The sequence below is a fragment of the Rhipicephalus sanguineus genome, chromosome 1 (assembly GCF_013339695.2).
Source record: "Rhipicephalus sanguineus isolate Rsan-2018 chromosome 1, BIME_Rsan_1.4, whole genome shotgun sequence".
NCBI classification, from domain to species: domain Eukaryota; kingdom Metazoa; phylum Arthropoda; class Arachnida; order Ixodida; family Ixodidae; genus Rhipicephalus; species Rhipicephalus sanguineus.
In genome coordinates, this window is record NC_051176.1 from 25635311 (window position 1) to 25647637 (window position 12327).

Sequence of the window (12327 nt, forward strand, 5' to 3'; positions counted from 1 at the left end):
GACGCCAATTTGTGACAGGTTCGTTTAATAGAGCCAGTTGAATCAACTGTGCAATACTATTCTAGAATAAGAGACGGAGGTGAGCGTTTGATTTTCCGACACATGAAAATATATTTGCACACACAAAAAAATAAAAGAAAGGGAAACACTAGAATGAACAAAAGGTAAACTAACAAGCGTCAGCCTGACCACAAGTACATAGAGTTCTCCTTAAACAAGGGAAACTTATTATAAGCTTAAAAGTCGTGCAAGTCCACACGCTAATGTCGTCAGGAAAGTCCTGATGTGGCAACGGAGTAGTACGGCTCACCAACGGGTTGGACAACCAAGCAGTCAGGTGATTGGAGGACGCGTTGGTGGAAGTCTCCAAGCTCGGGCCCTCAGCCCGACGGCTCACTTCCGCTCCCGGTGGAAGCCGTCATCGGCGGCGCTGTCTCCAGCCCGAGCACCACAACCACGCCAAGCCGGGGCCTCAGCAAAAGCCACGCCGGTAGAATGGTCGCCAGGTCCGCGTGCAGGCCTGCGCCGGCTAGGTGGACGCCTTCAGAGCCCGGGTACAAGCGCCCGACAAGCTCGCAGTCCGCACCCTAGCCACGTTCTTCGAACGGCCCGCACAGCTCTTCTTCCTCCTCCTTTTCGGCGCAGTGGCTCTTGGCGATTTTTTTCTTTTGCGTATTTTTTTCCATGCTCCGATGTTCGGCGCGCTCGCGCAAGTAGCACGTTGTACGTCGTCCTCGTCGTTTTTGCTGCTCCAACCATCGGAAGCACCACACTCGCGCACTTCACTCATAACAGGGCCATAGAGACGACAGCGTCTCGTGCCCAGTCCCAACGCCCAGCGGAGCGCCGGCGTTAGGACTTGGCAACGCTGCCACAGCTATGACGTCACTCCTCTGGAATGCGCAGATTAGTCACGTGTGCGTTAACGCGCTGTCCGTTAACCAAGAAAGTAGACTATCTCTTGTACCGGCATCACACGGGCACTTTTCATCGAGATCACAGTCAATCCCGATCGAATTTCTTGATTGCGATCAACAATCATCGCTACTATACGGTACAAACTAATCCGAATCGTGTTTAGCGCAAATGTAAGTCAAATTGCAATCTGGAAGCCAGACGTCCATGAGTAAATTATGATGGTCTCGATCCCAAAATGATGGTCTCTATCCCAATCGAACCCGGTCGCTATTAAAGTGGCCGTGTAGCAGCACCTGATCCGGATCGAGCCTAATCCGGATCGGCCCTGATTGCGACCAAAAGTGCCTGCGTGACACCGGTATTGATTACGGCGTTGTCTACTATATGACGATTCCCCTGATGAATGCCTATGCTTAACGTAAAGGCGCTGCAGTTGCCCCTATTAACTCTCTCATGCATACGGGCCTCATATGAGGACAGACATTTATCCTACTACAAAAGTCGTCCAGTTACTTGTAGCAAGTCATTAGCCGCATGGTGTCCTCAATTCAGAACCCGGCAATGTTCCTAACTTGTTTCACAGATGGCGCTTGCTGTTCATGCTTCTTGAAGCTCCAGGTTCTTACGGACAGTAGGCTTGCTTGAGGTCACTGAATGCTCGTAAAAAACAAGAAATAATTGCTCGACAGGCTATGGTGCTTTTGAACTATAAAAAATATGTGTTGAAAGAACAACTCTTGAATAATACCAGCTCTTTTTGTTGAGGTTTTTCTCTCAGCTATGGGCTCTATAGAAGGAATAGAACAAGTGTCCTCAAGTGAGGACATTATGCATGAAAGGTGTAGACTCATCTGCAGCGCCACCAAATAAAAACGCGCCCGCAGAAAGCCAGGCCTGAGCTGAAAGCGCTTGTATATTCCCGCGCTTTACCTGTGCGGTTGAGTCTGCAGTCATGGGCACATTACCAGTAAAAAGTAACAGTGTTACATTTACAGTTACCTAAGCAAAAAAGTAACTCCGTTACAGTTACAGAGTTTCCAAATGTAACCTGTTACAGTTATTGTGAAAAAGTAACGTCGTTACTTTTCCGTTAGTGTATAAAATAAGTAATAGATCACAAAACAAATTATATTATTTATTTAATCAATTGTGCGAAGGCGTGCGGGTAGTCAAAATTGGACGTGGTAAAACCCTGACGAAGGAAACCTATAAATAGGGGGCCCTACACAGGCAATCCTTGTGTCTGTCGCATCAATAAACGCCCTTGGATACTAGAACTGGAAAACGTGGTTGATGCTTTGTAACGACGGCAGTATCCTGCGACGTTTATTAACAATGCCCAGAAATTCATGCCAAGAGGAACAGAGAGTGCGTCACGAGTGAAGACGACGTCCATTGTGTCTATTTCCTCTGTTCAAGGTGTATCATACCCTGTTTGGAGAGCTCTGCGTCCTCTGGGCATACAAACCGTTTTTAAGCCCCATTATACCTTGAGACGTGTTCGCGCGAAACCCAAAGACCATACACCTGCGGATGATCAGAGCCAATCAGAGCGGGGTCATCTAAAAGTACAATGTGGGAATTGCGACGCGACTTACATCGAAACAGGCAAGAAAAACGGGAGGTTGCTAGAGCAACCCATGCAACGCGTTCTACGATGGGGCTTGCTGAACACAGCTGGACAACAGCTTAGCGCATAGTTTTGACCTAAACAATGGGACGACGCTGGCTCGTGAACGAAGGTTGGGGGAAGAACACTCCTGGAATTGTGGTTCATTCGCCGCGACGCATGGGCTTGCAACAACCTGAGGATGTCACCTGCGTAGGAGGCAAATTGTTTATGTCATATTGTTAATAACTGTTGTGTTAGGCCGGAGTAAACCATTTACTATCAGTTCCAGAGGTTTTAAAAAATTGCTTTGTTAGTTCATGGTATTGCTGGCTCTCAGCCGTTTCGCGCGCTGCAGCTTTCTAGCTGCCTCTCAAACAGGATTAGCTCGGAGCCACGGATGAAGGAGACTATAAACGAGGCGTCATAATGCTCCACCGGTGCACCAAGAACAGAGCTACAAGCTCAAGTGACAAAAATGATATATATTTCGAGAAAAAAAAAAAATACGGACGTGAACTTGGCAGGCTATTCAGTTGCAACATGATTGATTTACGATACCTTGTTTTCAAGTCAACTTCAAGTTGCGCTTAAGACCAACCTCTGACCTCGGCCTTCTGCAGGGAAGATAGGCCTCTTAGCGACCTCCTCTCCTAAATGGCGAGGGGAGCCCTATTGTAGAAAGTTGAAAGGTGTATACGGGATATGGTAAAGAAATGAAGTTCGAAAAGTGGAAAGTGTTTAACGTCGACTGTTAACGAGTGTTGCAGTTGGATAATTTTTTATAAAAACAGAAGCAACTGCAACGGTATTCCCTGTTACAGTTACCGTGTAAAAAAGTAACTAGTTACAGTTATAAGTTGCTGAAAAAAGTAACTAGTTAGCAGTAACGCGTTACTAGTAACTAGTTACTGCCCAAGACTGAAACTAAGAGACCATTGGCAGCGAATGTGGAATAATGAAACGACAAACAAGCTTCACCTTATTTAGCCCCGTACAGAAGATGGGCACCACTAATAAAATACGACATATTGACGTAATTTTCTGTCGACTTAGAGTAGGACACACCTATAAGACATACTCCCATCTCCCGACTGGTGATTATCCCCCTGTTTGTAGGAAATGTGGTGAACTGCTGACTATTCTGCACATCTTCCTGGAGTGCCGTGAGGTAGAAGCTTATAGGAGAAAGCACTCTCCACAGGCATATCAACAGTGTATTCCTCTTCATCCGGCAATGTTCCTGGGGGAAGATCCACTTTTTAGCATGCGATCAGTTGTTGCGTTTTTGAACGATGCGCGCTTTTTCCAGGAAGTACCTAAAAAAATTGAGGGACCCTTAAAGGCCAACTCCGGCGATTTTTCGAGGTCGATGGATCTCAATGAAATTCGCTGGGTACGTTCCTTTGCACGTTTCCGTCATTTATGCCAAATTACAGGCTTGAGACATGCGCAGATTGTTTGCAAATGAATTTTAAAGATTGTCTGCAAACGCCCTCCTGGTTTCCCACAATTATTGGCAACATTGCGTCTGTGACGTCTGTATTGGTAAGGCAGCGGAAGTGACGTAGCCGAGGGCACTGCTAACTTCGGCGCTTCGGCCGCTACAGCGAGCGTCTGCTGTGCACAAGGCAACAGACAGCGTTGGTTTGGCCGGCGCTTCGCTGGTCGTCCCGACTGCCACAGTTTTCATACTCCGCGCCGGCGTGACCGGCCTGCCTTGCACGACTTCCGGTTCGTTCGTAACGTCTACGTCATACGTAGACAGTACATTTGGTTGGGTTTCGGTTTCGGTGTTGCGCTTTTTTGCTTATTTAAAATTATTCTCCAATTTGCCGAGTATTCCTGCTATCGGGCCCGTAACAGGAGCGTCTCAGGAACATAAAAGCACCATTACTTTGACATGGCCAAAAAATCGCCGGAGTTGGCCTTTAAGCTTCGCCTTTGAGAGTTGAACGCCATAGCAAAATCCGGCCCCTAGTACGCACTTCAACCACTAAGTGCATACTTATTAATGTGTGTTGTTATACACACACCCCGTAGGACGCAGAATCGAATTCCGGCCGCGGCGGCTGCATTTTCGATGGAGGCGAAAATGTTTGAGGCCCGTGTACTTAGATTTAGGTGCACGTTAAAGAAGCCCAGGTGGTCGAAATTTCTGGAGCCCTCCACTATGGCGTCTCTCATAATCATATCGTGGTTTTGGGACGTTAAACCCCAGATGTTATTATTATTATTATTATTGTTATACACACGCGCGCGCGCTTCCCTGTGCTAGAACGGCGGAACCATACAGGCTCTGCTTTAGTCGAGACATGTTTTTCACAATGTCTCACAGATGGCAGCACATTATCTAATGTTTGGCGTTTGCTTGATATGTTTTCCACTAAATGGACATAGTTGTCCACTTTTGGAGCTGTTTGTAAGTTTGTATGTGTGTGTTTTTAGCTGCAATGGGCACACGAAAATCGCACTGAAACAGTTGATGCAGTTAAGTGTCACCTTGCACGATTGTGCGCTTCTGCCATGCAACATTAAATGCATTAAGGAGACTCCTTCCACTACATGGCATTTATGTAGTGTTTTTTTCCGAAGCAACTGCAAGTAACATCGTGGCTTTGTGGTAGGATACCTGCTTGCAGTGATTCCACTCGTGCGCCAACTGCGCCAAAGTGCGCCAAATTGTATTTACTGCGCCATTCTGATAATATCGACGAAATTTGCGCCAAACTGCGCCAAAGTCTCGGGTTTGGGGGCGTCTATCACCGGCAATCGCACCGCCGGCGCGTCATAACATGTGGAGCTCGATCTTGGATAGTCGCAATCATGGACCAAGCATTATTCCGCTGAATAAATAGCGCTCGCGCGTGCGTTCCGAGTGAGCCACGATGCCATGCACGGTGCCGACGCAGCTTGTGTTCTGGAAGTCGGCTCGACAGCAAAACGCGTTCTCCGCAGAGGCTCGTGACGTCTAGGCCTCTCGGTAGCGAGAAAGTGCGACGGCGATTCATCGGCCGACGTCGTCTGTTCCAGGAACGCTGCTGATAGCTCGTTTCAAGCGTCGCATGGCACGTAAGGAAAGCAATATGTTCAGTAATAACTACATGAGTGCCGCTAAAATGTCTGTCACTTCTGTTTCCAGACATCGCGGAATGAAATCTGGGATCGCTCGCAGTAGATATATGGGACAATATCGAATTTTCCTTGCTTCGCGTTTATGCAAGAGCACGCGAACGGTGGAAACGCGTTGACACTTTTCCTCAGATATACTTTATCCATGGATCTTCATCCAGAACAGCTTTTTCGTAATTCCTTCCGCCAGCACGTCTGAGTTTGTAATCACTCTGCGGTAAATACCCCCTAAGAGGCCCTGCCCTTTCGAGCTCACGTGCTAGGGTTCCAATTCGAAATTTTTGCTTGCTCTTTTTAAAAATGTCATCTCATTAGTAAAATCATATCTCCTGGTCGGAGCAGCCGCAAATGCGCAGCTGTCAGTAGCGGGCCCGTCGCTGACGGCCCATAGTGAAGCGGCTACGCCATGTTACACGTCCGCCCCTCGCTTTCGGGGGTCAATAGCTAACGGTTAAAAAAAACTAAGTTTCGCTTAAGAGCGAAGCAATGAATGCGATACCAAAAAAATGTATTGTGAAACGAAGTAAGACTAGCAGCTAACTTTTTTGGATCCGATCTCGCGTAACTCAAAAAAACGCTGGTTTAAGGGATTATGGCCCCTCCAGGAACCGAAGCGTTTTCTTGCTCTGAGTTTTCTAAACGCGAAGTAAGCGTTGAGAGCACAGCAAGTTTACGAGCCGTCCCCTGATGCCTCGAGATAGCGCGCGCGCAAGCGACTGCGCCCTTCGAACGATGCGGTCCCCCCCCCCTTCCGCTCCCCTGGTGTCCCTTCATGCTCCTTACGAAAGACGGGCGGGACGTTTCCTCTCTGTTTGATGAGCAATCGACGGCACGCCCGCACGCGGGAAGATGTTATCTCATGCGCTGTCCGTGCGGTGGAGACAGACGGCCTGCTAGTTTAATCTCCGCTTCAGCCGCGTTCGTCGCCAGCGCTCGCGAGCTTTTACCCGCGGCTAGAATGCGCGTGGTGATGTCATTAATTTGGACTTTATACGTAAAATTACGGCAACGGCGACGGAAAAAATCCGCCGAGAGTGTCCATATAATTGCTATCGCAAGGGTCAATGTACGGGGCAGATTTTGCGCCCCCCCCTTCTTAGGTGATTAGGGGGGGGCGCCCCCCTGCCCCCCTGTGCGCACGCCTATGCTCCTGAGATGATTTTTCCCATGAGATTTGCAATGAATCGAAATATTTCTAGCCTTCATAAGAGCCCTATAATAATACTCAGGTGCTTGAATGTTAATGCAATATGCTTCTGTATTGCACTCCAGGATATAAAATTCGCTGCTCCAAAGTGCTCCCAGATGCAAAATTATCTGCTCCAAAGTGCTCCAATATGAAAATTTTGCTGCTCCAAAGTGCTCCAAAACGGAAATTTTGCTGCTCCAAAAATTGCTCCAAATCAGAAGTCCTCGGTAGCATCACTGCTGCTTGCCACGCAAACAACCTGGGTTCGATCCTCAATGGGACTGAAGATTTTTATTGTTTATTTTATTTGAATGTTTCTCGGTTTTTCGGTCACGGACAATTTTTCGCTGACAACCAACGACGCCGACACTGGTATTTCTGCGAAACAAGCTCTCTAACGCTATCGCGTTAAGAGACCCATAGCACCGCATCTTTTCTGGTGCTGCCGCTGTGATAATTACTGCACGTGCCTCCCGACCCTTGGCTTCAAGGGCGTGAATTAGTGCTGCTTATAAAGCACCCACCTAGACTTACAAATTAGGCTAGCCTTGGTTATAACCACGTGTATTTTAACGTTATAGCTACCCTCACATACCATTGCCATAATTTTAATGCATTTATAAATTATACATGTTTAGGTAATCGAGCGATTTTAGGCCTCGATGCAGCCTTTTACACCAACGTGTCATATCATTCTCCGCTCATTCTCACCTTGTGTCTGGCACTCTTTGGCCAAAAGTGGCCCTTGCGCCAAAAAAACCTATTAACCCTTTGAGGGTCAAATTTTTTCGCGAAATGCACTCCAAAAATGTGTTTTTTTATTGCTGAATTAAATGCTTCAGACGTTTCTATTTAAGAAAAAATTGTCTAAAAATGTTCTGCGTGACAGTAAAGTGACAAGAAAATCATTTTTGTTGTTACATCTACCTGGTTTATTCGTAACATCAAGCAAAATCTTAAAAAAACACTTATGCGATTTTTTATAGATAAAAATTATGCGTTGCATTAAACATAGCTCACAGACATACAAAAATACACATGGGGAATAGTCCACATTGGCTGCTAGTGAGTCGCTGCTCGACTCGCTAGCAGCAGAGCAACCGGCGCACACTTCCATAGCATAAGCGAGCTGTGTGAGTGAGCGCACAGAAGAAAACTGTATGGTTGTGCGCCCGTCCGGAAAGCAAACGAGTGAGAATGCTATAATAATCTGTCGTCTTATCGCCAACGAGATGGAGTTAGTTTTTCCGAGTCTCCAAAACAGGAAACACAACGACGGCGGCATCGTTGGTGTAACTGAGCACCGCACGAAAACACATATAATCGCACCCCGGGGAGCAATCAACGAGAGAGTGACAAGCGGTCACCCTTTGAGAGATTAGAAACCAGACAGCCATCATCTTTTCGGGCGCGAGATGCGATAACCACCCAAAGGACGAAACCGAAACCAGCCGCACCGCATGCACGCATTCTGATGTGCAAGTGAAAGCCGCCGTGCCGCTTTGGAAAGCAAAAAAGAAAAAAAAAACAACAATGAAGAGACATTGGCACATGAAAAAAATTTAAAATTCCACGTATTTGCAAAGTGTGGCAGCACATGCCAAGTAGGAGAAATGATCGAAAGAGGCGTGCATTTTAAACATACAGGCAATGCCATACATGTATGGTGAAAACCCTTTGGTGCCTGTTAGGTGATGCCGTACATGTAGGGCGAAAACCCTCAAAGGGTTAAAGGTTTGTCGTTACTACCTGAAGCACCAAGTTTAGCCAAGCAACGGTGTCAGAGTCCCTGACAAAATTTACCAGGACGTTCAAGTTTCCCACCTGACACTAGCTACACAAACATGCATCTGTATGGGAAAGTCAACTAGTACCTGAGACACCTGACGTCACAAAAATGTGTGAGCGCTCTTATGCAAATTCTCTGTGGGAGGGACTGTGGGTGGAGCTGTCATTTTATTTTCTTCGGTTGTTACGAGTATAGTAGCACGAGTTGTTTTCCTCATTGCCTTGTTTTTATGCTGTCTTGATGTGTCTGTGTTTGGTTGCCCATTCTGCCCAAATGAGATGTCCAGCATGTGCAAAATATAAGTCTTGCATTCTTGCAATGCAGGTAGATGAATTGTGGATAGGTTCAACACAACTGTCAGCCATTATTCTTAGCTATGTGGAAATATGCTGAATGTAGATTAGGCCTAGCAAGCCACTTTAACATTTGCTTTTTATGTGCAGACATTTTCAAAGAAGTTACACTTTGGTTTAGCTCTTCTTGTTCATATTTTGTGCTTGCATGGGTCACTAAACAGACTGTTTAAATGTGGCAAAGCATGCTGAACGAGTTATATTGCACAAGAAGCACGTTGCATGAGGGCAACAAGCTGGCTGTGCACCACTACTGCACACCAATGCACAAAAATGCACAGAGCTTATTCGTAGAGCCTGGCAAGTGCCTGTTTGCAATGCCATTTAAGCCCCTTCGTAAGGAGCTATAATCATCTCAAAGGCTGAAGCCCAAGTGGGCAGTGGGATAACGCGTGTCCCACCTTGGCTCGTGGCCTCAGGTAGTCCGTAGGGCAGTGCTGTCCCTTTCGTATAATATTCATGCAAGGAATAAGGATTTTTAGGGGTGTTCCCACAGGTGGTGCAATTCAGTTGTGAAAAGGCAGAGCAGAAACCATCCATAGAATTTTCATGCCTGATGAAGAGCTAACAAATTCTAGTCTGGGGGGCTGCTTCTGCTCAAAACATTCACAAGCTGATGGTATTACAAAAAAGAGCAATGCCCCTTGTCTCCAGGGTGCCATATCTTTGGCATACTGCTCCTTTGTTTACAAAGCTTAGAACTATAAGAATTGAATCTTTGTACACATAGGCTTTGTTGCATGTATAGAATGGGAAAAATTAAGAATGAGAATACTTTAACACAAGTGGCATCCTTACAGCAACATAATTTTTTTCATAAGTTTCGTCATTCAGAACCTTGGATTGCTAACAAAAACAGAACTAAATACGGTGACCAAATGCTACAGTTTTGTTTACCTACTGTTCTGAATCAATTATACAAAGAAAATGGTCTTAATGTATCTACTCTGTCCCTAAAAAGGCTACGTGATGTATTTATGTGATTGCTTGTGCTGCCAAGGGTTCATTTGTGTGTCTTTTTCTCTGTCTTCATCACCTCGCCTATCTTCTTCCCCTTTTTTTGAAGTGTTTCCACAATAACCTTGTTTATTTATTCTGACCGTGGATGTTTACTGTTTTTACTGTTTTAGTTAGTTCATGCATTATTTATACCGTGTGTGAAGCTGCCCAGTGTATGAGGTGGCCAGGTTGCCCTCAAGCTGCTCAGTGCAGCTTTCTTGCCTGATCATCCTCGCAACCTTGTCAATAAACTCAATTCAAGGTATAGGTGAATTAGTTACAAATAGAAACTGAGCACTTTGCAGCCTCCATCTTGCACTGGGAATGTGCTGACCTTTATCACCACTGCAGTTCAAGCAGCTGTTGATGGTGGGCAGCCTGGACCGGTACTTCCAGGTGGCTCGCTGTTACCGTGATGAGGGAGCACGCCCTGACCGACAGCCCGAGTTTACGCAGGTCAGAGCTACGTTATTTTATGGCTTTTTTGGTAAAGGTGTGTGAACATGAAATTTTCAACTTCAGAATGAATTTGAATAATGAAATACAAGTGCATATAAAATATTTTTGAATACGAATAATGCAATTATTGACTTTTGCAAGAAATATTTTTTTTTCCACCAACCAAAAATGAAAGAGGAAGTTTGTTGCACAGAAACTAATGTACAGGAAAATTATGCTTTGTACAACACTATCGTTTGACAGTGTCACATCTGCAATTGTATTGTACTGAGTGGGGGACCAGTTCGTCCCCCGCAGGGGCGTCTGCGCAAGCAGGCGTTTGGTGGGTAGTGACACCACGGACCTGAGCTAACGGGGGGGGGGGTTTGACCCCACCCACGCCTCGCCATGCGTGGCTTTGCCGTGTCCAGGGAAAAGGGGATCCTGGGGGTTGAGCCGAAGCCGGGTGATTGGACCTTCAAGGCCCCCCGGCAGAGGCAACACACCCCTTTGGCCCCGGCTTCACGTAGACGGCACCCCTGGGCTGACCCACCCAGGGGAATCGGCAGTCGCCTTTTCCTGTCTCTCTCTGCGTACGTCTTTGTCTTTCGCTTTCCTGTCTTCTCCTCCCTTCCGTTCACTTCCAATTTTCCTGACGGTAAGGGCCAACCTTGTGTGGCTATCCTACCTAGGGTAAACCATATTCGGTTATAGGAACGGCGCACTACTGGCCTTGCGCAGACTTGTTCACATGTTCTGCCACGTCCCCTTGTTGGGCTCCGTGGTGGGTGGTAGGCGCCGTTTCTGAACAAATTACTTTTTCACGGGAACCTTCAACCCTTCTTCAACCGATCGTGCCCCGAAAAGGGTACGCACCGACGTAACGTCACTCTTATGTCTCAAAAGCAAGGAAACTTATCTGAAATTTCATGTGCTGCACTGCGAGCAACCGTCGACAAAAGCAAGAGCTATTTCACCATTCCTAGTGGACAAGTGCCTAAAAGAGACGATTGGAGCCGGTTACAAGGCCACAAAGATGGCAAGTGGGGATCTGCTGCTCGAACGAAAAGACAAAGAACAGTTCAACAAACTCGCACACCTAGTAGCTTTTAGTAACATCCCTGTATCTGTAAGTCCACAGCGAACCATGAATACAGTCAAAGGCGTAGTATCAGACGAAGACTTGATGACATTGAACGAAGGTGAACTCCTCGACGGATGGAGGGACCAAGGTGTAATCCTTGTGCAGCAAATCAAAATCAGACGGAACAACAATGAAATCGCGATGAAGCATCTAATAATTATCTTCAGTTCAACCACACTACCCGAGACTCTTGAAACCGGCTATGTGAAACTTCATGTCTGACCCTATATCCCTAACCCGAGGCGTTGCTTCAAGTGCCAGAGATATTGTCATGGATCGCAGAGCTGCCGAGGGCAGCTTATTTGTGCTAAGTGTGGCACCACCGGCCTCGGTACTGACGATTGCCGGAATGATGAGGTTCATTGTGCAAACTGCGATGGCAGTCACCTCGCATACTCCAGAGCTTGCTCGGCATAGAAGAAAGAAAAATAAGTAATCCCTGTAACAGTAAAGGAAAATATAACATTCCGCGAAGCAAGACAACGGATTTCATCGACATTCCCACTGAAAACATCCTTCGCCGAAGTGGTGCAACGAGGGGCGGCACCACTAAGGCCCCTGGCAGTTGCCCAGACCACGCCTAGCGTGCCGAGGCTAACGCCACTCGCCCCTACGGTGGGAGCAGCTAGCGCTGCCCTGCCCACTGTCACTCAGTCCACACCAGTGGCCTCCACAAGCTCTGGCAGCAGCCGGGGCAATGAAGAGTCCAAGGGGGTCCCATCGACCTCCGGCTTGGTGGGGGTGAAGACTTCGTCA

The 12327-nt window shown here is 46.9% G+C and overlaps 1 protein-coding gene across 2 annotated transcripts in view; it reads left to right on the forward strand.

Annotated features, from left to right (window-relative positions):
• The window catches only part of LOC119389872 (aspartate--tRNA ligase, mitochondrial), a 338524-nt gene that overhangs the window by 125034 nt on the left and 201163 nt on the right, over positions 1–12327 (forward strand). For both annotated transcript variants that reach the window (XM_037657287.2, XM_037657295.2), the window contains exon 9: positions 10341–10445. In XM_037657287.2, the coding sequence (XP_037513215.1) occupies positions 10341–10445 (105 nt within the window). The remainder of the gene's footprint in view (positions 1–10340; positions 10446–12327) is intronic.